The sequence below is a fragment of the Aquarana catesbeiana genome, linkage group LG06, assembly GCF_042186555.1.
Source record: "Aquarana catesbeiana isolate 2022-GZ linkage group LG06, ASM4218655v1, whole genome shotgun sequence".
NCBI lineage: Eukaryota > Metazoa > Chordata > Amphibia > Anura > Ranidae > Aquarana > Aquarana catesbeiana.
The window spans coordinates 353,978,218-354,006,118 of record NC_133329.1 but is presented as its reverse complement, the minus strand read 5'-3'; the positions used below and the strand labels follow the sequence as shown (position 1 = coordinate 354,006,118).

The 27,901-nt window shown below is 41.6% G+C and overlaps 1 protein-coding gene across 1 annotated transcript in view; it reads right to left on the bottom strand.

Annotated features, from left to right (window-relative positions):
* FAP (fibroblast activation protein alpha) overlaps positions 1 to 27,901 on the bottom strand; it is a 194,814-nt gene that overhangs the window by 106,095 nt on the left and 60,818 nt on the right. The window contains exon 3 of the mRNA XM_073634041.1: positions 11,446 to 11,550. Coding sequence (XP_073490142.1) covers positions 11,446 to 11,550 — 105 coding nt within the window. The remainder of the gene's footprint in view (positions 1 to 11,445; positions 11,551 to 27,901) is intronic.

The following is a 27,901-nucleotide window of genomic DNA, read 5'->3' as shown; positions in this document are numbered from 1 at the left end:
CTAAATACTTGGGGGCGACAGCCCTACAAGCAATACAGATACTGAGTAACCAATCACAAACACCAAATACGACACAACCGAACACTACAGGCCCCACTGAGGTGGGTCACACAAACTTGAACCCTAATGATTCGATGAACAACCAGGGTTATAATCCCCCCACTACTCTTCCACCTTTGACACAAAGAGCACTTAACACTAGACAAAGCACTCTGGATGCACATATCCAAACACCCCATACACAGGCAAATTTTCAATTGCTCACGAACATGACAACACCGACATAACCACAGGTTTGGAAGTTATTAACCTAACACCCTATCATTTTGACAAGGAGACACTTGATGTCCTTAAATATGGATTAAGCTTCTGCCCTTCGACCAATATCGACAAATATGAGACAATAAAAGATGTCTATCTTTTCTCGCGCAATTTAACATACAAATTCCTTTTCGACAAACAAGTGATACAATCCAAACAAGATAAAGCGATATCAGAACAAGTAAAACACTTCTCTATGGAGGATTTTCGAGTCCTCCGAGATCTTATACTCCTTTTGGAGGAAAATGAGTCGTCACAAGAATCAAATTCCTTACAAGAGACAGCGGCGTCTACTATACGCGCATCTAACCCCAAAAAATTTAAACCCAAATCACAAAGTTTTCCAGAACTAACCACTAATTCACATATTTGGGCTTTCCTTATAGGAACTATTAAAGATATAAAAGAAATGACTACGTCAGCAACTTCAGGAAATCTCTCCTATTCCCAAAGACAAGCCATTCAAGCCTTAAAAAATCACCCAGACCTAGAAATTAAAGCTTCGGACAAAGGAGGGAACATCGTTTTGATGACTAAAACATACTATGAATCCATGGTGACTAGGATCTTAGCGAACAAACACTGCTACTGCCATTTACCCGAGACGCAGATCCAAGTATTTAAGCAAGAATATCTGGAGACCATTGGTTCGGCCTTCCAAAAGGGCCTAATCGACCAAGATACTTATAATTACCTTAATGTTAAAAAACCTAAAAAGGCTACTTTTTATGCCTTACCGAAGATACATAAGCACTCCACGAGGCCTCCTGGCCGACCAATCGTCTCTGGTATTGGCTCTTTCCGAACATGCCAGCCGTCTTATAGATTTTGTCTTAATGCCACATGTATTGAGCCTTCCGTCTTATACGCGTGATACACTTGATTTGTTGAAACAAATAGAGGGATTGCCTGTCCCTCCCGATGCCCTCCTCGTGACCCTGGATGTGGAGTCACTGTACTCCAGCATCCCACACGAGCAGGGCATCGGGATGGCACGCACTTTTTTAAGAGAACAAGATCATTATAGTTGGGAATTCTGTGAATTCATACTGGAATTGCTCAAATTTGTACTAACTCGTAACTACTTCTGCTTCAAGGATTCCCACTTCCTCCAGGTACAGGGCGTGGCCATGGGCACATGTTGTGCACCGGCCTACGCCAACCTGTACCTGGGGGGGTGGGAACGTAACATTTTTTCTAATGAGGACCTGACCATCTACACTGACCAGGTCCTCATATGGCGGAGGTATATAGACGATATTTTTTTAGTATGGACAGGTACCCAAAATCTTCTGGATGATTTCATCCAAACTATCAACCACAACTCGATGAATCTCAAATTCACCACTTCAGCCCACTCGAATCAAATAACTTTTCTAGATTTAACCATTTTTAAAGACCAAGAGAATCGTTTAGCGACCACCTTGTTCAGAAAGGAAACGGCAGGGAACACCCTACTGCATGCGGAAAGCGCTCATCCTAGATCGCTTATTAAAAGTATACCTTATGCACAATATCTCAGGTTACGCCGCAACTGTACGCATCTAGAGGAATTTAAACTTCAAGCACAGGCACTCCACAAGAGATTATTAGCAAGAGGTTATAATAAGACCATACTACGGAGTGCATACAATAAGGCCATTCGCCAGTCAAGAAATTCTTTACTTTTCAAGCAGAAAAAGGTCTCTACTAGTGCCCCAGTAAGATTTATCACTAAATTTTCTCAACAACACCAGACACTTAGGGACATACTTAATAAACATTGGCCAATCCTCCAAGAAGACCCCATTATAAATAAATACATCAGTCCTTTTCCCCCAAATTACATTTAAACGAACGAGGTCCTTAGGTGATCAGCTGACTTCAAGCCACTTTGTTGCCACTCCTAAATTGAAACAACCTAAATTGGGAATGGCCCAATGTGGCAAATGTTCCTTTTGCCCATGGATTAAAGAGGGGAACTCCTTTACATTACCAAATGGAGAAAAATTCACGCCTAAATTCTATGCAGATTGTGATACAAAAGGAGTGGTATACTTGATGCTTTGTCAGTGTGGCGCGTTCTATGTAGGGAAGACAATCAGACACCTACGTTGCAGAATTAGGGACCATGTATATTACTTAGGTGAAGGGAAAATGGTGACATCTGTCAGCAGGCACCTTGACCTCTACCACAAATTCAATACTTCTCTTATTTCATTTATTGTACTAGCAGTAGTCCCAATAGACCCCAGGGGTGGAGATTGGGACAAGAGAGTGCGCCAACTAGAAACCCTATGGATAGAACGCCTAGGTGCCACTCTCCCCCCTGGGATCAACGAAGCTCAGACCTACAAACCTTTCCTTTAAGCACACTTAGTCTACTCTTTTGTGGCCTTCTCCCCCTTTTTTTTTTTTTTTTTCTCTCAATTGTTGTTATGATATCCTCATGCCGTTTATTGTTAATTTCTACTATGCTTTATACCAATGCGATGTAATTTTCATTTTTATCTTTATTTTTACTTCTCCAGAGGCTGCACCTTTACCATGGGTTTGACCCCTTCTCTGCACTGTATGGCGGTGCATATTGGCAATGTGCGGCCACCCAGCGCCACATCTATATTAGATGGTTGGCGCTTAGGGTGTCCCTTGATGGCCGTGTTGACGTGGATGCGGCTGCGGTATGGCTCCTCTATCCTCCATGTCGGGCGGTCGACTCTCTGGCTGCATAGGGGGGTGAGACCATTATGGCTGACCTCTCTGTACTCCTGGTTGCAAGGATGCTGAGATGCGTCCACCCCCTCCCCCCTCTGTGGGCCGTCAGTTGTCTGGCCCGCGCTGGAGATGGTGAGCCTGCGCAGTTGCTCCGGGTCCGCTCGGTTGCCGGGATACTAGGACGCGACTGCCTCCTCTTTCCCCGACGCACCATCAGCTGTTCGGATTACCTAGGGGATCGAGGCATGCGCAGTACGCGCCAGCGGCCGGCCTGAATGATGTCACGTCGGCGACGCCGATTGGTGACTACAGGCGGGGCGGATGTACAAGAGACGCCTGCTTGGCGTCTCTCCTTGTACTATCCACAACACAAGCCGCTCTACACGAGACGGCTGTGCGGCTCCTCACCACCAACTCCCCTGTTTATCAACCATATGCTACATACCCAGGTAAGCTTGTATTCCTACTATCCTTCATAACAGCTTACTCATGGCTTATCCTTATAATATGTTTTATTGATATCACAGACTCAGCAGGACTGGGGGTCAGAAAGAATAACTTTCCAACGAAATAATCCTATATGCACTTTTATGCAATACCTACATCTGCCTCTGACACCAGATCCCCTTCCATCAAACTATAACCGCTGATAGTGCTGTGAATTACCAATACTAACTAATGATATTGCTGTGGTTCCGTCTCTTCCTCCCCTTCCTTCTAAATATAATTATACATTTATCAGGGTAAGTGTAATCCAATTTAATTTATCCTTCAATACTTTATTCTTTAATACTAATACTAGAATATATATTACCAGGGACCACTTGTGACTGTCATATACTTCACCATTTAATAGTATAATTCCCTCTGAGTCTTTTTTCATAACTAATCTTGATGGTTATTCAATTATCTTAAAAAACTTTCTTTATAAAATACGGACATCTATACAAACCACTCATAACCTGGAGTTATTTCCTTGGCTCTTCCTTTCCCCGCCCCCTTTTCCTTACATCCCTCCCCCTCCCCTCCCCCCCCATCCTTTCCCTTTCTTCCCCTCCCCCCCTTTCCCCCTTTTCCCCCCTCCCCTCCCCCTTCCCCCTCCCCTCCCCTCCTCCTCCCCCCCCTTTCCCTTTTTCCTACCCCCTTTTCCCTCCCCTTCCCCTCCCCCTCTTCCTTCCCCCCTCTAGTCCTCTCCCCCCTTCCCCTCCCTTTCCGTTCCCTCTCCCCCCCCCCTTGCGTCTTTTCGCCCCTTTCTCCGACCCTAACCATACCTGATTATATATCTTACCATGTACTCTACACCCTACCCCTTCTCCTTATGATTAATTTGTATGATGTTACGTCCGTCCCCGCATTGCCTTCGCTCCGCCTGATCACTGTAGGACGGATATCCCCCTGGTAATTTAGGAACAGCCTCTTTGCACTATTCTACTACATTGTTCAGATACAAATTGTTATGTAAACACAATGTTATGCTGCATTTTTCACAATTGTATTATTCATTACAGCATTCAATTCTGTGCTCCTGAGGAAGCGCATGTGGCGCGTAACATGTCGAGCCTAGACAGAATCTGATTGCCACCATCACATAGCGTTTGGTTCAACGAAATGTACTGTAATTATATGGATCAATAAGTTGCATGTCCCTTGTTGGTTCTAAATCTCGCTTATCTTTATTACATAAACCATTCAGCTGTGTATGGAGTGCATAATCTGTAAACTATGTATGTCTTCTGATTTTATCCTCTATCCTTTTTTAAATTAATTTCCAAATAAAATAGAATTTTAATTATACATTATTTTCATTATTGTGCCTATAAAGTCTTGAGCCCACCAACATTCTCTTGTTCACCTCCCTAGTACCGATTTAACCCCTCCCCGCCCCCTAGTGGTTAACCCCTTCACTGCCAGTGTCATTTACACAGGAATCAATGCATTTTTATAGCACTGATTGCTGTATAAATGACAATGGTCCCAAAAATGTGTCAAAAATGTCCGATGTGTCCGCCATAATGTCGCAGTAACAATAAAAATCGCTGATCGCCGCCAAAACTAGTAAAAAAAAAAAATTAATAAAAATGCCATAAAACTATCCCCTATTTTGTAAACGCTATAACTTTTGCGCAAACCAATCAATAAACGCTTATTGCGATTTTTTTTTTTTACCAAAAATATGTAGAAGAATACGTATCGGCCTAAACTGAGGAAAAAAAATGTTTTTTATATATTTTTGGGGGATATTTATTATAGCAAAAAGTAAAAAATAATGCGTTTTTTTCAAAATTGTCGCTCTTATTTTGTTTATAGCGCAAAAAATAAAAATCGCAGAGGTGATCAAATACCACCAAAAGAAAGCTCTATTTGTGGGAAAAAAAAGGACGTCAATTTTGTTTGAGAGCCATGTTGCACGACCGCGCAATTGTCCATTAAAACGACGCAGTGCCGAATCGCAAAAAGTGCTCTGGTCAGGAAGGGGGTAAATTCTTCCGGGGCTGAAGCGGATCTTCTTAGAAAAAAACCTTTTAGGAGCAGGCACACACTACAGTCCCAAATTAGGTCTTACTCAAAATGTGCCAGGAGCTGTCTGCCACCCAGCATCCGCAGGTAAATTCTCAGTGAGGAAGATAAAAGACCTTTCTTCAGACCAGGACCTCATGACAGTGCCCTCCAGCAAAACCCATCAGCTATCTTCTCCAGGCCCTCATCTTAGCTCCTGCTGAGACCCTGAACTCAGTCTCTTGTCTCAGAAGCAACAGCCTGAGGAGAATTAGAACCCTCCCCAGAGTGGGAAGAACACTCGGGCAAGGCCTCCCAAACCTTTATCAATCCCTCAGCCACCTTCTGGATACCTCCTTCCATTAACCGAAACATGATAATAATGGTCATTTGAATTTGAATTTAGAACATAATGGTCATTTGAATTCCCTTTCCTATATTCTGGAAACTTCCTCCAGAAGCCGGTGGGAGGAATCAAACACCCAGCTTAGGAAACCCTGAACAGAAAACAATAGATCACTCACTGCGACTGCATCTTATGCCGCGTACACACGAGTGGACTTTCTGGCAGAAAAGGTCAGACGGAACGAATCCGTCGGACATTCCGATCGTGTGTGGAATTCATCTGACTTTTTTGGTCGAAAAATCTGACTGATCTTAGAAATAGAACATGTTTCAAATCTTTCCGACGGACTCGATCCATATCGAAAAAAAAGTTTGTCTGTATGCAAGTCCGACGGACCGAAAACTACGCAAGGGCAGCTATTGGCTACTAGCTATTGAATTTCCTTTTCTAGTCTGGTCGTACGTCATCACGTTTGAAACGATCGGACTTTGGTGGGATCGTGTGTAGGCAAGTCAGTTTCATCAGAACTCTAACGGAACTCCATTGAAAAGTCCTTTGGAGTTCAGTCCGACGAGAAGTCCGCTCGCGTGTACGCGGCATTGGATATGATGTCAGCAGCGCCAGCAGACTCAGAGCAGTCACTAAATTGGCACTCTATGGGCTCATTTGCACTTGTGTCACCCTCTAAAGAGCAATCCCAGATGGATTGCTTATCAGAGGGTGTTTGATAGGTGGTGAGGAGGTGTTATGTTGCCTTCTCGCTGGCAGTTTTAACCCCTACAAACGCACATCAATGTACCACAATCTCATGCATTGCAGGGGGAGGCTTGTGGTGCAGTTCCATTCAGCTGAATGAGTCACTTTCAGAGGGTGGTTCTGCTGGCCCTGGGCAATGAGGGTGGGGGGCTTGGGTGATTTTTGATGTGCTGTGATGCAAAGTATCACAGCTGCAGCATGTGTGCACCCCCATACATTGCCTTTGCAGCTCAATGGAGAGGGGATGGGGGGTAAAAATGCAACTTAACCACATATTTTTACCGCCATACACATATTTTTACCACCAGCCTCAAGAATTAATGAAGTCTATATGATTCCCCTTCTCTCTTGAGATGCAGAGCCAGCACAGACGGCAATTAACCACTCTCAGAAGAGGAGAGGGGTATGATATACCAGGAGGGAGGGGGCTGTGCTAGGGAATTGACTTTTTCCGAACCAAGATGAAAGGCCCATTGCAAGTAAAGAAAAAAAATTATTTATGGCAGAAAAAACACTGCAAGTAAGCATTTAAAATTCCTGCCATTTCTATGTTTTACCTACAAAGTTGGTGATCTTAAGGAAATATTTTAGGCTTTTGGACCACTCAGACTTTTCTACACATCAGAAACATTTCTGTCTCATTTGATGCTCTTTATTATGTAGCAGTCTCCCCGACTTCCAAGAGCCTAATGGTGACCCCCAGAGCCATGGTGAACTGACATTCCTCCTAAGGGTGCAGGTTACTAGGTATAGTGGGTGTAGTGCAAGGTGGAAAGATTGGGCGCCAGTCACTTTTTGTAAAAATGAACAAAGAGAGTTTTATTTCTCTTAACGGGAATGGTGGGAGAGATGGTTTAGGGCACAGGACACCCTTAGGCAAATGCAATAGCAATTAAAGCAAATTCTGTGAACAAAAATAGAACTAGGCAGAGAGAAATACAGAACAAGGGCATTTAAGCTGAATGCAGTAATCATCTCTCTCCTATGGCAACAACCTCTCTCACAGTATCCTACTGTAGATCTTCCAGCTTAACTCACAGTATCCCACTGTAGATCCTTAAGCTCAGCTCGCTGTCTTTCACTAGACTTCTTGGACTCTCAGCCACCCGCTGGATTATCGAGCTTCACCCATAGCTAACCGCTGTACTTTATCCTCAAGCCTTACTTACAGCTACCCGCTATACTCCTTCAAGCTTTACTCACAGCTACCTGCTGCCTTCCTGGATGAGTCTCCACTGAAGCTTTCCCATTACTTCACTGTCCCCGGCTAGTGAAGCGTCTGCTCTGGTACTCCTTCAGAACTTCATCCCTTCCAAACTTGCCTCCAGTAACAGGAGTGGTCGTCCCTTTGTGGCAACTGCTTATGCTTTACCTCCGACATGATCAGGTTCCCCTCACGCTGAGCCTCTAACACATGCGGTTCTGCCCCAGACTTTGGGCTTAACCTTGGCTGCTCCTCCTTTGCAGAACCCTGGACTGCTGGATAGGCCTTAAGTGGACCTAGCAGCCAGCATGCCTCCTGGATAGGCCTCAGGCTTCAGGCCTAGCAACCAGGAGCTTTTCAATATACAAGAACCTATTTGGAGGGGGCACACCATACAATGCGTTTAAATTGGTTGAGACAAAGGATCTTCCATTCTATTACTAGAGTAGGACCCACTAATTAGGGGTACTTTGTCGCAGTAAGTGGGCTTAGCACTATATGACCATTTAGTGTGACCAAACCCCCGTATTTTTTGAATATGTTCAGGTGTTTTTAACTAGCCCTGCAGGAAATGTCATTGTTGTATGCGTGCGCTGTAAAATATTTTGTACTGTTTGTAGGTCTTATAGCAGCACCATCTTGAATTTAAATGCATTGTATATGTATATATGTATATGCATATATGCAAATATGTTCTTGTATATTGTAATAGGCCCTGACCAGGTCTTTTGGGCTGGAGCACCCCTCCCCCTCCTTATTACCTCTTATTTAGTGGCCACCAGTGTTAGGATGTATCCCCTTCAGTTCTCCCACATAGAGGAGTTCAGCTCCCATGGTTGAGACAAAGGATCTTCCATTCTATTACTAGAGTAGGACCCACTAATTCGGGGTACTTTGTCGCAGTAAGTGGGCTTAGCACTATATGACCATATAGTGTGACCAAACCCCCGTATTTTTTGAATATGTTCAGGTGTTTTTAACTAGCCCTGCAGGAAATGTCATTCTTGTATGCATGCGCTGTAAACTATTTTGTGCAGGAGCTTTTCAACACACACCCACCCAGGCCGCAACCTTGGGTGTGAAGAACGCCACTCACATGACTCCTCCCAAATAAATAGCCTATTCCAGCATACACAGCAGACAAAGAAACTCCTGCTGATTGGCTGAGACAACCTAGTTACCCATTACCTGAATTTATGGCAATCCATCATTCTAATGCCAAAAGCAACAGTGCCACCTATTGACAGAAGAGAGAGACTACCCCAAATTCAGCCTTAGGACAAGAATCAGTGGATCAACCTACCAATTAGACAGGCTAGTTACCACCTAGCACAACTAGATTTATTAGCAGCCCTGTTTAGGACCAGGGTGCTACAATTAAAAGATGGAAAATTATAAAAACATATATATGACAAAATCTCAGATGTATGGGCGGTATCAGTCCCAGCAGACTTACATTATCTATTAAAGGTTTAGTTAAACAGACAATATTTATTCTTAAGAACAGATGTAAATATTCACTTGGTCCCTTGCCAGGCACATCGGCACATGGGCTCACCGCCCCGAAATATATGTATTTAGATAGAACATTTGTCAAACGTTCTTTAAGAAGTGTCATAAGAAAATAACTTTTCAAGGGACATGTGTAAGGATTCATTAGCAGCTAGTTATTTAAATTGAACATCTGTTAATGTCAGCAATCCTTTAAAATAAATTTGAACGTAATCCAGGTTTCATAACATTTTTCACTTTTCTCTGTTTAAACTAAGATTAGAATTCTTGTTCTTATCTTTACCTTGTACTGGTGGCTGTATTTAAAAAGGGCAAGTCTACCCAGATGAATGTTCCAGAACTGGGTGGACACCAGTCAGTTTATCAACCTGTCAATTTTATAGCTCTCTCGAGCATTCTATCGGCAAGATAACTCATACATAGCTCCTGACTTCATCCCACCACTGAGCTCATTGCAAGGAGGTCACACTCCTATTACTGGATTTTAGGAAGAACGGTGACACCCTCTTATGCAAAGGCCATGGAGATGAGACAAAGCCTGAAAAAAGGTTTGGACATCTCAGGGCTATATTCTCTTTGGGGGAGATTTACTAAAACTGGTGCACACAGAATCTGGTGCAGCTGTGCATAGTAACCAATCAGCTTCTAGGTTGAATTGTCAAAGCCTAATTGAACAAGTTAGAAGCTAATTGGTTTTACTGAAAATAGCACTTTTTTTCAGAAAAAAAAAAGAAGCAAAATAAAGGAAGGCACACGATTTAATGTACTGTTAGGGTTAAGAGTTTAAATTTGGTGTTCGTCTTAGGTTTCAGGACTAATTTCAGGGCTAGGCTTCACTGTCATCGCTCAGACTGAGGGTTACGTTCAGGTTTAAAGCAGAACTAAACTCACTCCAACAATCTTTTCTTATTATTATTTTAGCCCTCCTCCCACCCTCTTACACAAAAGCATTTTTAATTCTTTTTTTTACCTTTTTATTTATTTTTTGTGCTGGAAAGAAGCAAAAGAAGCATTGTTGGGTTCCCGGCCTGGGCCTGGCCCTGCCAGGACTAGAAGTTAGTTCCACTTTAACTTCCCCCTCTCCAAACAGATTAGTGGTACATTTGGGGCTTTTTTTTTTCAGTTTTTAGCCTTGCCCCCAACCACCACCATCATTCTGGCCTAGGTCTGAATGTCATGTACCTGGTCCTACAGCCTCCTGGGATACTTACATTACATCTCCCTGGAGGCTTCAGGATCAGCACACAGAGCGGCCGGGGGTTGGTTTGAAGAGCAGGCAAGGCATGGGTACGTTGCATGATCAGAGGCTGCCTGCACCCAGAAGAGGCAGCCAGCTAAAGGGGACCAAGATGGCAGAGTGGGACTTACTCTGTGTCCTCCAAACAGCAGATCGTAGTGGGACAATGCTGAATATGTTGTGCAGATGTGTATGTGCTTTGAAGAGCCCTACAACACTACAGATAAGTCTCTCTTCAGTATCTCTTCCATCTCTTCAGTGAAGCATATCACGTCTCCAACTAATCTCCTACCACTTCCATCAGCTCATTCCCCACAGTTACAACCTTTTGTACCACCTGCCCCAACCTATTAGATTGTAAGCTCTTCTGAGCAGGGCCCTCTTAATCCTCTTGTATTTTATTGTATTGTAACTGTATTGTAACTGTATTGTCTCCTTTTATATTGTAAAGCGCTGCGTAAACTGTTGGCGCTATATAAACCCTGTATTATAATAATAAGTGGTAAAAACAAGGGGGTGATGGAAGGTGAGTACTACTTTACCTGCACTAGAAAAACTAATCAGGTCTTTTTAGTTTTACTAAAATGATAGATAGATAGATAGATAGATAGATAGATAGATAGATAGATAGATAGATAGATAGATAGATAGGAACGGTCTGCAGCGAGATCTAGCTGCACAGGATACAGTACTGAATATACTGCAGCTAACTGAATGAACTGCCTGCCTGTAGTATATTAGGAAGAGAACAACAGGAATGGTCTGCAGCGAGATCTAGCTGCACAGGATAGATAGATAGATAGATAGATAGATAGATAGATAGATAGATAGATAGATAGATAGATAGATAGATATGCAAATTATCTATAAATGTCATACCTGATATCCACAGATGAACATAATACTGAGTATAGAAATTTTTCCCAAACACATCATTAAGTGTAAGAGCTTGAGAACCATCTGGACGGTTTTTTGGACTGTTACCTTTAAAATAAATATAACAATAATACATTATTGAGATACAATTCGTTAGTATGTATACACTCACAAATGATCTATCCCAAAAAACAAAAATGTAATATATTACAGCTTACGAGGCTTCAAATGTGATGGCTGCATTTGTTTTATTTTTATGAGGCTAATTACATTTTCTGCATGCACATAAATATTTCAGTTGATCATGCTAGAATTTCAGAGTCCTTGTCATTTCCTATGTATTGAGCTGATGTATCAAACAATGTTATCAGTAATCCCACTTACCTTCTAGCATAGGGGGGAAGCTTTGTAATTTAAGGTCTCTAAAAAAAAACTACACAGCAACACAATGCAGTTCGATGAGAAACAGTTTAATTTTAAACTGCGTAAGGGTTTATTTACTGTTAGAGCAGTAAGGATGCTGAACTACCTACCACAGCTGGTGGTGTTAGCAGGGAGCGTAGATGACCTCTGGAAGATTTTACCTCCTTCATGACCAGGGAATTTTTTGCTATTTAGCACTGCACTACTTTAACTGGTAATTGCGTGGTCATGCAACACTGTACGCAAATTAAATTTAAGTTATTTTTTTCACACAAATAGAGCTTCTTTTGGTGGTATTTGATCATTGTTGTTTTTATTATTATTATCATATAAACGAAAAAAGACAGAAGATTTTGAAAAAAAAAAACCCCAACATTTTTTACTTTCTGCTATAAAACATATCCCATAAAAAAAAAAAAAAATCTAATTTCTTCATAAATTTAAGCTATAATGTATTCATGCTACATGTCTTTGGCAAAAAAAAAAAAAAAATCCCAATAAGTGTATTGATTGGTTTGCATGAAAGTTATAGTGTTATAATGATGGTATATATAATGGAATTTTTATTAATTTTTATACCAGTAATAGCTGTGATCAGTGACTTATAGTGGACTGTGATAGTGTGGTGGCCAATCTGACACTGACTGACACTGAGTGGGAATTGACTAACTAACACTGACTCGATCAGTGACACTAATACAGTGATCAGTACTAGTACTATACACTGTCACTGTACTAATGATACTGGCTAGTAAGGGGTTAACATCTGGGGCAATCAAAGGGTTAAGTGTGTGCCTAACTATATGTAATGTGTTCTGCTTTTACTAATCCATGTGGCTGTTTTTTCAAAACAGCCACACCGCTGCTCCGTATACAGAATCTTGTGTTGTTAGCAAACATCAATCATTGGCCGGAACCTGCTGACCGACTAGTGCTATACCAAATCACAGCACAAATCGACGCTGCCTTGTGAGTGCCCCCTACCCAGAAATGCCAGATCATGTACATGTACGTGGTCGAGCGCAGAGTGGCTGCCCCGTTACTGTATAGGTGCATGGGGCAGTCTGTAAATGGTTAAAAAATAATCTTTTAGATGTGCTTATTAAGCTGGCCATACTTGGATCAAAATGTGGCAATTTTAACCCATGTATGGCCACTGAGGTTAAACAGAAACCAATATATCAACTTCTGTTTAACCACCCTGTTGGAAATGTTTTACTCAATCAGTGCACTGATCAGTGTATTCTGAAGGCAGGGAAGTCTTTATGGACCTTGCTTTGTGCACTGGTCCAAATCATTTGGTGGAGGGGGGATTATGGTGTGGGGTTGCTTTTCAGGGGTTGGACTTGGCCCCTTAGTTCCAGTGAAGGGAACTCTTAAGGCGTCAGCATACCAAGACATTTTGGACAATTTCACGCTACCAACTTTGTGGAACAGGTTTGGGGATGGCCCCTTCCTTTTCCAAACATGACTGCGCACCAGTGCACAAAGCAAGCTCCATAAAGACATGGATGAGCGAGTTTGGGGTGGAGGAACTTGACTGTCCTGCACAGAGTCCTGACCTCAACTCGATAGAACACCTTTGGGGTAAATTAGAGTGGAGACTGAGAGCCAGGTCTTCTCGTCCAACATCAGTGCCTAATCTCACAAATGCGCTTCTGGAAGAATGGTCAAACATCCCCATAGACACACTCCTAAACCTTGTGGACAGCCTTCCCAGAAGAGTTAAAGCTGTTATAGCTGCAAAGGGTGGGCCAACTCAATATTGAACCCTATGGACTAAGACTGGGAGGACATTAAAGTTCATGTGCGTATAAAGGCAGACGTCACAATACTTTTGGTAATATAGTGTATATACTGTATATACTCCTTAAGACATCATATTTGCTAAATGGTTAATTAGTACTTTTAGCTACAGAGAAAGTAATTGAAAGATAGTTATTAGTGAAATAAATCAATTTATGGACAAGCAAAATGGCTATTGGCAAAAACTTCTACTAAAATTGTGCTGCTAATTAATATAAGTGACTTTTCTAAGAATCTTCCCATTTAACAGTGGCTATAGACACTTGACACTATGCCTGGAAAGAGTGTTCTACATTAATGAAAAATAAAAACCAATTAGTCAAAGTATCCTTTCCATGCACATATTATTATATGTGCATGGAAAGGATACTTTGACTTTTCCCGAAGCAAGTTGTTAATTTGTTTGGACCATGAAACTGTACCTGTCAGCTTTAATTCACTGTAGACCGCTTCAGATAACAAAGCTACTAACAAAATCTTTTGATTGAGCACAACATGGAACTAAACCCTTAAAAAACTGCTAGGTGGTAGAATGTTTGGTAGAGGAGAGTTTGTAGGCTTTTCCCTTTCTCTGAGTAATATTTTTGGTGTGTACACTACCTATGGCACTTCCCTTGCACTCCTGGCATCTATAAGATGCCAAAAATGGATCCTCGATGATGTAACTTCAGTGCATCAGGAGTTACTACATCAGTGGCCGTCCAGTGAGTCAAATGGGTAGACTCCAAACTTGGAAGAAGCAGTGGGGAAGATGGTGGTAGCAGCAGGTGAAGCAATGACAGTGGCTGGAGAAGAGCACTAGGATGTTACTCTGTCATGATGTTATTCATGCACTCACATTACAGAAAGAGTGCTTCCCTCTGGAACAGCTTGCAGTTAAAGCGGTATTAAACCCAAAAAGAAAAATGTAATATATTGCAGCTTACCGATCCTTAAATATGGTGGCTGCATTGTTTTCTTTTTTTAGGCTTTTTTCCCCTTTGTTTTTACTTGGTGATCTGGCCAGACTAGGACACACATTCGGTCCTAGGGTGTCTCCACTTTGGATGAAAGAGCAACAGAGCCACCCTTGGACAGCAGCAGAAGAAGGGTCTGCTTAGTGTAATGTTTAGTGTAATGTCGCGTACACACGACCGGTTTTGCCGACGGTATAAACTCCGAAGGTTTCTCCGACGGAACTCCGACGGAATTCCATTCAGGTGGTCTTGCCTACACACGGTCAACCCAAAGTCCCTCCAAAGTCCAACCGTCCAGAACGAGGTGACGTACAACACTTACAACGGGACTAGAAAAAGGAAGTTCAATAGCCAGTAGCCAATAGCTTCCGTCTCGTACTTGCTTCAGAGCATGCGTTGTTTTTGGTCTGTTGGAAAGCATACAGACGAGCGGTTTTCCCGATAGGAATTGGTTCCGTCAGAAATATTTAGAACATGTTCTATTTCTAGGTCCGTCAGAATTTTTGAAAAAAAAAAGTCCGATGAGGCACACACACGATCGGAATAGACGATGAAAAGCTTCCGCCTGACTTTTTCTGTCGGACATTCCTCTTGTGTGTACGCGGCTTTAGATGTCCTAGAAGTTTTAGATTGACCTAACTAATAAATTAAAGCCAAACTCTAGCTAACACTTTATAAGCAGTTACAGCAATGGTTTTCTTCCATTTGGGGGAAAAAGTTCTACATAAATTAATAAAAGTTGACCATTGTAAGTGCCTCTGTCAGAGATGGTAAATGGTTTGTCTCAACCCTCTAACTGCCCATTTGCTTGGTCTGTTAAAGGTAGATGAAAACGAACAGATTTACTGGCCAGATCACAAGGTGAAAATAAAGGGAACAAAGCGTAATAAAAAAAACTAATGCAGCCACCATGTCTTTGAATTTGTAAGTTGAAATATATTTCAATATTTTTAATACCATTTTAAGTTCCACTGTAAATGGTTACTTTTATGAAGACATTGGAGACAAATGGGGACATTTACTGTCCTGCCTTAGCACCAGATGGAATCAAGCGCTTGCCAATCTGCCATTTTAAAATGTTAAAAGTAAAATTCCAATCTAAAAGTAGGCATTACTGTTGCCATCTGTTACCTTTGTTAAAAGAAAAAGAAAAACTTTCCAGATCTCTTTGCAGCTGCTACAAGATATTTTACTTATGGGGAAATCAAGGTTATAGTAACAAAAGTGAAACCATAATCAGAAGGTCACACAGACAAGGCTTTTCCAGGTAAAAGATGCAAAAGTGGGCATTTTATGATGCATATTCTTTTCAATTTAGATTTGAGACATAAATTGTTTATAGACATATAGCTTTTCTGTTTGGAAAAATTGAGAAATTTTATTTAATTATGGAAATGGTTTACATATTGTGAGTTTATAACATATAAAATGATGATAAAAAAAATCTTGGGCAATGCATGTTCTAAAACAGTAACCATGAACTTGTTTCCCACATTGGTCTTCTACCCCACATTGCTTCCATCCTCTTTGTGCACATGTGTCACCTTCTTAGATCATTCCTTATCATTGATAGTGAACACTGCTCCACCGTATTTACTGACACTTACTTTGCTTAGGTAAAAAAAATCAACCCCAATGTATCATGCATTTTTTTTTTTTGGTTGGGCAAGCAAGTGACATCAGCAAGTAATCATAGGTCTCCAAAAGTGTACCATTAGGCACACAGGGGGTTATTTACTAAAGGCAAATCCACTTTGCACTACAAGTGCACTGCAAGTGCACTTAGATGTGCACTTGGAAGTGCAGTCGCTGTAGATTTGAGGGGGACATGCAAGGAAAATAAAAAACAGCATTTTTGCTGGTACATGATTAGATGATGAAATCAGCAGAGCTTCCCCTCATCTCAGACCTTCCCGTCAGATCTACAGTGACTGCACTTCCAAGTGCACTTCCACGTACACTTGCAGTGCACTTGTAGTGCAAAGTGGATTTGCCTTTAGTAAATCAACCCTATAGTTTACAACTACTTTACTGTTAGGGGTTAGGAGTTTAAGTTTGCAATTAGAGGCTTGGGTTGTGTTTTAGATTGAAGGTTAAGATTAGGTATGCATCATAGATTTCACAATTAAACTGAGTACACCTTCAGAAAGAATTTCCAAAAATCCCTGTGTACAATTCTTTATCCAATGAATAGTATATACCAGTGCTCCTACTTTTGTCAATGTCAAAGTGCCTCCTATTACAGATGCAGCTGTTGGGGGTCCTGCTCAGAAAAAAACAGTGGCTGCTCATTCCCATTCGTCCTGCTGTTTCCAGGACAATAATGGGCCTCCTAGTGACCACTATGGACCTTTCAAAATGTGCAGTGTGCAGTCTCCTTTAGCTGAGCCGCTAATAAGCTCAGTTGGAACTAGGAGAGGACACATGAGCACAGTTGGAATGGTCATGGGGAAGCATTATTGTGAATTCCAGCCTGTCCTGCAAACAACAGGACAGAGGGTAATGAGAGGCCAGTGATTTTTCTGGAGAAGACCCCCAACAGCTGTATTTGTAATGGGTGGACATTCATCACATACACTGATATGTACTATTTATTGGGTATACTGTAAATTTGCATAGGGGTATTTTTGGAAAATCTTCCTAAAGGTGTGCTTTAACATTAGGGTGAGGCTCCACTTTTACAATTAGGTTTAGGGTTATGTAAAAATCTTAAATCTAGGATTAGGCTCTGATTTAAGAGTTATATTTAAAGTATACATTTACCTTTACAGAAAATCTGTAAGGTGAACTTACACTGGACTTCTCCCTATCCCCCCGGTCCCTCTGTACTGAAGTCCTGTGATCCTCTACTGTGAGCCACTGGGTTACCGCTTCACTGGTCCAGGGATTTTAAATCCTCACAGCTTAATCTCTTATCTATTTCTCTCAGCGTCTCTGTAAAGTGGTAGCCAGCAGGCTTAGCTTTCAGGCAAGACTTAGGGTCCTTTTACAAGGGCGTTCCGCCCAGTGGACTCCACTTTGCTCAGCAGTAGAATGATCCACTGATCTTCACTGAGCAGGTGGATGACAGGTTCATCTCCGCTAACTGTGCAGAGACGGAACTGTCAGAGCCCCGCTCTCCTCTATGGGAAGATCGGGTGAAATTGGACCACCTGTCCGTTTTCTTCTCATCCCATCTGATTCGATCCACCAGACAGATGGAAAATAGGGTCACCATCCCTCTGGATTTTCCGGACAGGATCAGATCTGATAGCGGCGGGTGTCAGCGGACACATAACTGCTGACATCCGCTGCTCCATAGGAGTGAAGGGAGTGTCCGATCAGGTCCGCCTGAAAAACTGACAGACGGACCTGATCGGAAAGCCCATGTGAAAGGGGCGTTATGGTTCGAAATTTAATTTAAATTGATGTTTAGCAGTTAAAGTGGAACGTCACCCAAGGGGGAGAGAAAAATGGGCCTTAAAAAATATAAAGGGGTTGGGTCACCATCAGCATTCCAACACTACAAGGAATGCAATAAGTAGTGTAAGAACGCAATCCTTGAAACAAGTAAATCACCAGGACCAGATGGCTTACACCCGAGAGTTCTCAGAGAACTCAGTCAGGTTATAGCCGGACCATTGTTCCTAATCTTTGCGGACAGCATACTGACAGAAATGGTACCATCTGATTGGAGAAAAGCCATTGTGGTACCAATATTCGAAAAAGGGCAGAGACATATTACTGGAAACTATAGGCCAGTCAGCCTAACATCAATAGTGAGTAAATTATTGGAGGGAATGATAAGGAACTATATCCAAAATTTTACTCAGGTAAAAAATACCATTAGTAGTAATCAGCATGGGTTTACGAAAGGTTGTTCCTGCCAGACCAATCTGCTAACATTCTACAAGGAAGTGAGCTGCCATCTAGACAGGGGAAGGCCTGTAGTTATAGAGTAACTGGATTTTACAAAAGCATTTGATACAGTCCCGCATAAATGTTTAATTTACAATCTACAGGCATGGACAATAAGGTTTGTGCTTGGGTAAAAAAAGGTTACAGGGCCATGTCCAAAGGGTGGTGATAAACAACTTGTACTTAGACTGGTCTGGAGTGGTGAGTGGGGTACCCCAAGGTTCTGTCTTGGGACCAATTATTTTCAATTTATTCATAAATGATATAGAGGATTGGATAAATAGCTCAATCTCAGTTTTTGCGGACGACACAAAGATAAGTAGGGTTATGATGTCACATCAGGATTTAGAAAATTTACAGAATGACCTGAACAAAGTAATGGAGTGGGCACCCACATGGCAAATGAGGTTTAATGTGGAGAAATGTAAAGTACTTGGTAGCAAAAAACATAAAGGTAAACTACTCACTAGGGGGAGAACTGCTGGGGGAATCAAGGATGGGGAGAGATCTGGGGGTCCTAGTAGATGACAGATTGAGCAATGGCATGCAATGTCAAGCTGCAGCTACCAGCATGCAGAATATTAGCATGCATAAAAAAGGGATATACTTCAGGGATAAAACGATAACCCTGCCACTTTATAAAACTCTGGTTAAGCCACATCTGGAGTACTCTGTCCAATTCTGGTCACTAGTCCTCAGAAGGGATGTGCCAGAACTGGAGAGACTCCAAAGAAGGGCAATGAAACTAAGACAGGGACTGGACGTCCTCAATTATGAGGAATGACTGCGATCGCTAAAGTTATTCTCGCTGGAGGGGCGACGCTTGAGAGGGAACATGATAGCAATCTACAAATACCTCAATGGGGATCCCAGCATAGGAAAAAAAAATACTCAGTCTCAGGGGGTGTCAGAGGACACGGGGCCACACAATGAGATTGGAGGAGAAGCGGTTCCACCCTAAACTGCACAGGAGGTTTTTCACTGTCATGTATATAAGGATGTGGAACTCTCTTCCACAATCAGTGGTGGCAGAGGGGACTTGGATTTGCATCTTAAAGAGCACAACGTACAGGGATATGGGAAATAATTATAGATACTGTCACACAATAACCTACACAGGTTGAACTGGATGGACTATGGTCTTTATTCGACCTTACCTAACTATGTAAGAAAAGAGGAGGGTGAAAAGAGAGTAGGTCTAAGAAGAGAAAGAAAGTGGTTCCGACTGGGGGTCTGTATCTTTTCAGCCTAGGAGTCAACTCTGTGCGTCTGGTACCTGCAAGTAATTAAGCCAGGGGGTTAATTTTTTCTTTCTAAGGTGAAGATCCTCTTTAAGTTAAATTTTGGGTTCAGCTCAGAGTAAATTACTTGGTTTTAGCTTCTGGAGATTATCAATATTAATATTGCCGCACCAAACTATACAACACCAGCACCAACCACAGATCAGCAGATATTATCATGTGAAAATTATTAGTTCTGAAGCATTATCGAGAATTTAAAGTGAACAGAGCCCCACCTTATTTGCTAATCTTAATTTATTTTGATAAATCAACCCTTATATATTATTAAACTTTTCTTTCTAATATCTACTTTCTGTGAGTATTACTGGAATACACATTTCACAGCGGTTTCCTAATTAGACAGATAAAAGACATCTGAAGCAGAATACTATATAAAACATTTTTGCACATAAGTGGCTTTTGCGTAAACTTCATCACAAAGTAATCAGAGGTCCCCAAAGTTCATTTACTGTACACTAAGGATTTGAAGCAAAAATTATTTTTGGGTATCAGGGCTTCATTATCAGGTCTTCTCTCAGACTAACACCAATAGAAATAATTTTATCCCTGGCATGCGTTTCATTTTACTATTAGTAGCAATTAGTTAAATGTTCCATATTGCTCTTTTTCTTTTTTTACTGTCCATCAGCAAAGGTGCTGAAAAGTCCCATCTGCTTACCATCACAAAGTGAAATATTAGGGTTGGCTACGTTGAAAAAAAATGGCTGTATAAAACATAGGCACTGGCCATCTGGGTGGCAGGAGTTGTGTTCCTGTCAACTGTAAGGGAACAAACTACATATGGAAGGCATATCGATGTGCAGACGCGAAAACAGAAAAACAACATTGGGTGTCATGATATACTGCTCTCCATACATACATGTTTTTTGAATTGATATGAAAATAGAAAAAATACTGATGCCGTAGTCAGAACTGTTTTAAAATTGTTTTTCAACACGAAATGGATGGCTTCCTTTTATATTAGATGTTTGTGGAACCATCACCAAATTTTGAGGTAAAAGTATTAGTTTCTTGTATAAAAAATAATGTTGAGCTAGCCTAAAATCACACTGGGGCTGTTTTCTTTAAAGCAAGTGTCTACATTAGAGATAGGAAGGCTGCTGAGTTCATCCTATGAAAGGGGAACAAGGAGAGCTGACCAGCTGATTCACTGCAGGGAGGGGGAGCAAGGATAGCTAAGCTGATGAGAGAACTTAAATGACTTCAAGCATTCATTACTGCAACATTTCATATTCCTGATATATATGCCTGCCGTATCATGTACTTGTATAAGAAAGTATCCTGTTCTTTGTATTGCTTCCTGACATTCCTGCTCATCCCCTTGCTTTCCTATTAAAAACTGACCAGGAGAACACACTGTGGTCAGTTCTCTAGCTATTCTGGGAACCCAGTGCCCTCTCCTCCAATGGACAGGTCCAGACACTGTCCCACCCCCACACAGCCTGTCAATGGGAATCTCAATGCACTGCTGTTTCTCCTTCCCCTGCCATTATGCACCTGAGAACAGAGGGTACTGCATGTGATCACGTAGCCTCCCTGACGGTATTTCCGAGTGTGGTTGGCGGTTAAATTTCATCACCATTAGCGGTAACCCCGAGCCACACTCGGGATTGCATTGCAGGATCCTGGTGCGGTATACTTACCTTGTCCCCAGGATCCTGAGATGTCCCCCCGCGCTGTCTGCAGGCTCTGTCCTTCTCCCGAAGCCTCTCTGTGCCAGGCTCCGCTCCCTGCGAGCGTCGCAACGCACGGGGACTGAGCACGGTGCCAAATTCAAAAAGTGAAACACACACAATACATACTGTACACTGTAATCTTACAGATTACATTCCTGTATAAAATTATTTCACATACATATTTCATTATACTGTTCTTTCTGCCTGGAAACTGGAGATTGTCCATAGCAACCAAAACCGTCCCTTTACATCAAAAGCAGTTTTAGACCAGCTAGAAAGCGATAATAAATTAGAATCACTTGCAGAATTGAGCGATAGTGATTTGTGGGGAAATCCGTCATCAAACACTGAAAGTAATGACAGCGACAATTCTGCAACTGAGCAGATTTCAGTGTTTTTGATTTGATTACATTATTGAATAATTTTTATTATTATTATATTATTATTTGGTATAATTATTTATAGTTATTTATTATATTATAATTTATGATTTTGTGTTTCAAACTTTATCATACCCGGGATGTCTACTAGACTCTTGTTTGGACAGATTTAAGTGAGTTATTCCTAAGAATTACAGGCCTAAAATATAAAACGCCAAATTTCTATGCAAAAGAATTGTACCGCTTTGAGCATCAAAAATCTGAAATAATCATACCGCCAGGGAGGTTAAGGGCTAAGGCGAGGACAAGAGATTTAGTTAAAATAAATTTAAAGGCTCCTGTATAAAAGTATAAACACATTCCAAATCCAGTTACTATGTGATGCACAAGCCTCATAAAGTACTCAAAAACGTCCTTGTAACAATGCAGATAGTCACACTCTCTTCAACATCTTCTCATCTCACTCTAGTGCAAACCAAGACAGCATACATGAGAGTGGCATCTCTGCTCTGAATTCAGGAGCAGTGCAGCATTGTTGCCACACCAACAGAGGAAGCTCCATTAGGTGAACTTCACTGGCAATTATTTTCTAGGATGAAGAGGAAACTATAAATTTAAAGGAGAAGTGTGGGAATGTTAAATAAACACATACTTACCTACCTGCTGCAGCATCAGTCTGATGGTGTCTGCAGCAGTCACCCACCGGCTCTAGGTTAGAGAACTGAGTGATCCCATGACCGCTGATCACTCAGTTTTCAGGTCCGCTCTGAGCAGAGAACAGTAACTGTCGGTCTCTGCTCTGCCCCTCCAGCACTCACTGGAGTGCCGGGTAGGAGAGAGGGCATGGGTGGCTGGCTCAGGCTCTCAGTGGCATGCTGAGAGGCTAAGCCACCTACATGTAAGGCAACTGGGTTCCAAAATTATTGTCGGGATCCCCTGAGAGTCTGGAGCGGCTCTGGGATGTCAGCTGACAGAAGGCTTGACCGTGATTCTGGGTTACAGGAGAGCACAAGTAAGTGCTCTCCTGTGACCCAAAAGAGTTTTGCCCATACTTTTTGTTTTTAAGTGCTTCAGCACAATTTTTAGTAATGATCCATAGTTCTACTTTAATTATTAAGATGACGATTAACTAAGATTTTTTTTTTGGCATTAGGTTTGGGGTTTAACACCGCAACAACCCCCTCCTCCAAAGATGGTGTGCCAAAAGTTGTGTGCCGTAGACTCCATTGATGAAATTCATCTGCCTAAAGTAGTCTTCTACCAATTGGTTCTTAAAAAAGATGACTGTTAATGATGTGCTCCATTTTTCTGTATTTGTCTAATCAAATATCATCTTGGCTTATCCTACGGTTTCCTGTAACAGTGGGCACAATTTTTCCCAGTTCCCTGAACTTTTCTGACTATGTTCAGTATGTGTCACCAAAGTAAATATTTGCTATGAAATGGATATTTATTTACGGATTGGTAATTCACACTTGATCTGCCTGAGAGCTTCCTTTCAGCATCAGCAGCGGACCTGACATGCTTGCTGGGCTGTTACTAATTGCCACACCACAGCGCAAGTGAGTTACATCAGACGGACATTATCCAGGAAGAGAGAGATAACAATCCTTTTACATTTGTCACCCATCATGCTTGCTTGATTGGTTAGAATAAAAAAAAGAGATGCGAGTGATCTTATAATCCACATTACCAACCAACTCTGTACAGATTATAGGGTGATAAAGCAGACTGGGGAATAAATAAATAAAATCACTATACTTAAAGTAAACCAGGTACAAAACTGGGAAACTGAAACAGAGCATATGGTAAAAAAAAAAACTGCATAGGTAGAAGTTACCTTCGAAGAATTTGGTAAATTAATTTGATTAGATCCAGAGATTTGTATTCAGATCTGGACCACATATTAATAAAGTTTACATTAGGCTGATTTCATTTAAATATAGAAATAAATAAATATATATATATATATATACACACACACATATACACACACATATATATATATAAAACGTGTGTATATATATATATATATATATATATATATATATATATATATATATATATATATATTTATTTATATACACATTTAAAAAAATTATTAGATGTTTTATAGCAGAAAGTAAAAAGTAAAAATATTGTTTTTTTTTTTTCAAAATTGACGCTCTTTATTTGTTTATAGCGCAAAAAATAAAAACTGTAGAGGTGATCAAATACCACCAAAAGAAAGCTCTGTTTGTGGGAAACAAGGGACAGTAATTTTATTTGGGTATAGCGTCGTATGACTGCGCAATTGTCAGTTAAAATAACGCAGTGCCGTATCGTAAAAAAATGGCCTGGTCATTAAGGGAGTAAAACCTTCTGGGGCTGAAGCGGTTAAATACAAGCACTGTAAGTGCCCAAATCTTACTTAGTATCAGCCTCTATTAGGAGAGCTCAGAGAGAGGAAGAGAAAAGCAGCACAAGGAAGCAATGACTTTTGCTGATAGGAGAGAGAGCAGAGTGATGGAGAGATGAGCTCAGTGTGCAGTTTCTCCTTTCACTATCTGGTCACAGACTGGGAGATGGGAGGATATATGAAAGTAAAAGTGAAGCTGCAGCAGAAAAAGATCAGGTCCCTTTCCCATCTATAATGCCGCGTACACACGGCCGGATGGGAGCTTTTGGTCGAACATTCCAACCGTGTGTATGCCCCATCTGACTTTTTCTGTCGGCATTTTCGATGGACTCAGATATAGAACACGTTCTAAATCTTTCCATCGGAAATGCAGACGGAGTTTAACCCGTTCGCAAGTCCGGCTGTGTATGCATAAGGCTGACACAGATTAGTCTCAGACAAATCCTTTGGCAGGTAAAACAGCTCCCAAACCCAATAACAACTGCCCCTGTTAATTTACAAAATTTTCATAGTTGAATGGAGTATACTTTTAACCACTTGCCATCCACGGGGCCAAAGAGGGTGGGCTTAATGCCTACACCCCACATAGATGTGTCCATGGGAAGCAGATTGTCCTGTACTGGGGGTGTGCTCAACGGGCTGTCTGAGACACATCCTGGTTTCTAGTAGTGATCGGGAGCCGACAGGTCCAGCTCCCAATCATGTGATCACTTTGACAGCCAATAACTGTGGTCTCATGATCAGGTAGGCCCTCCGTAATAGCCCAGTTAAAAGGATGCTGGGACTGGGTGGGAAGGGGTTAAGGGCAGGCTAATGCTTCATGCAAATATTGGATTTTTTTTTTTGCTCAACACTCCATGATTCCACCACTCATTTTCTGTAATTTACTACATACTTTTCTGAGGTCTTAGCCCCAAACAGAGATGAGGAAATCAACCACAACCACATTTAATTTTAACAAAAATTCAGAAACAGCAGATCACTTCTCAGCAGTCACTCCATGAATGAGTCGGATGCGTTACTACATTTAGACAGATGGTTTTTCTTGGACAGTTTTCCCACAAAGGAAGGATGATGGGGTCAAAAAAATACCCTGTAACCCAAAAAAACACACACACAAACATATGTATATCTATGTATATATACAAGTGTGAAAAAATGCTGTAAATTAAGAATGCTTCAAAAATATAAGTGTTAATGGTTTATTTTTTTATCAGTAAGCAAAATGGAAAGTAAAGGAACAGAAGAGAAATCCAAATCAAATCAATATTTGCTGTGACCACCCTTTGCCTTCAAACATTATCAATTCTTCTAGGTACACTTGCACACAGTTTTTGAAGGAACTCGGGAGGTAGGTTGCTCCAAACATCTTGAAGAACTAACCACAGATCTTCTGTGGATGTAGGCTGTCTCAAATACTTCTGTCTCTTCATGTAATCCCAGACAGACGTGATGATGTTGCGATCAGGCTCTGTGGGGCCAAACCATCACTTCCAGGACTCACTGAGGTTGATGTTACTCATACTAACTACTGGAAAGTACAAATTATGGTGCCAATCAGCTTCTAACGTCAGGTTGTTTAATTAAGCTTTGACAAAAAAAAATCCTGGAAGCCGATTGGTTTCTATTCAGAGATGCACCAGATTTTGAACTCTCCAGTTTTAGCAAATCAACCCCATTGTTCTTCTTTACACGGAAGATAGTTCTCAATTACATTTTGCTGTATGTTTGGGGTCGTTGTCCTGCAGCAGAATACATTTGGGGCCAATCACACGCCTCCCTGATGGTATGGCATGATGGATAAGTATCTGCCTGTATTTCTCAGCATTGAGGACACCGTTGATCTTGACCAAATCTCCAACTCCATTTGCAGAAATGCAGCCCCAAACTTGCAAGGAACCTCCATCATGCTTCACTGCTTCCTGCAGACACGCATTATTGTACCGCTCTCCAGTCCAGCATATTAAAGGATATCTAAAGCTTAATTTTTTTTTTAAACAGACATGTTATACTTACCACCTCTGTGCAGTTGGTTTTGCACAGAGTGACCCCGATCCTCCTCTTCTGGGGTCTCCTCTTCTCTAGTGCCCCGTTGGAGAACCGCTCTCCCTCGGGGCACTTGTGCGGGCGTGCTCCATTGTCCTGCTGCTGCGTCCAGTGACCAGGGATGAGCCACACACCCCCCTTGTTTGGTTCGCATCCAAAACACGCGAACGGACTGAAAGTTCGCCCAACTTTTGAACACCGTTAAAGTCTATGGGACTCGAACATGAAAATCAAAAGTGCGAATTTTAAAGGCCAATATGCAAATACATTGTCCTAAAAAAATGTATCAATGCAAAAAAAGTTTAAAAACGGCCGTTTTTTTGGGAGCAGTGATTTTAATGATGCTTAAAGTGAAAAAATAAAAGTGAAATATTCCTTTAAATATCGTACCTGGGGGGGGGGGTGTCTATAGTATGCCTGTAAAATGGCGCGTGTTTCCCGTGTTTAGAACAGTCCCTGCACAAAAAATTTCTGAAGAATAAAAGTAATTTAAAACTGCTTGCGGCTGTAATGTATGTCGGGTCCGGCAATATGGATGAAAATTATTGAGAAAAACGGCATGGGTAACCCCCCAGCTCATTACCAGGCCCTTTGGGTCTTGTATGCATATTAAGGGAGAACCCCACACCCAAATGAAAAAAGAAAAGGCGTGAGGCCCCCAGGCCATATATACTCTGAACACCAGTATACAGGCGGTCCCAAGAAAGACAGGGACTGTTGGTTTGTCTTAAGTTGAATCTGTTTGTAATTTGGAACAGGGTACATTTTTTAGTGTAGCTCCAGCCAAAAAATCTATTTTTAAGCTTTTTGGAAAACATAGGGAAGGGTTATCACCCCTGTAACATTTGTTTTGCTGTCTGTGTCCCTATTCAGAAGATTTCACCTCACTTTCTGTCCAATGACAATTGGATTTTGAAAATGTGGGCTTTTTATGGAAACAAGGATTGGTGATAAAGCATCAGTGGAGGAGACACCTTTTTCCATAAGAACTCTTACAGGAGAAAATTTCCCCTTCCTAGGGGTAGATTTCCTCTCACTTCTTGTTGTCTCCCTCCGTTTATAAGAAGGAGTCGTTTGTAAGTCGGATGTTTGAAAGTAGGGGCTGCCCTATATACTCTGCAGAATTTTGGGCCTTAGGTGTTGGTGGTACCAGAACAATGTAAGCCCTCACAGTTACTCTTGGTGGGCACTGGAACGGGCCCTGCTGTGAAATATTATATCAAGAATTGTAATTACATGCCTCTGTTGAACAGGGTCAGAAAAATGGGGCCTTTGGTGGTGTGTGGTGGTGTTGCCACAACACTGTAAGCCCTCACAGTTTCCTCTTGGTGGTGTAGGAACGGGCCCTGCTGTGAAATATTAGATCAAAAATTGTAATTACACGCCCCTGTTGAACAGGGGCAGAAAAATTGGCTTTAGGCACTGGTGCCACAACACTGCAACCCCTCACAGATACTCTAGTTTAGCGCAGGAACAAGCCCTGCTGCAAAATATTACAGCAAAATTGTAATTACACGCGCCTGTTGAACAGGGCAGAAAAATTGGGCCTTAGGCACTGGTGGTGCCACAACACTGC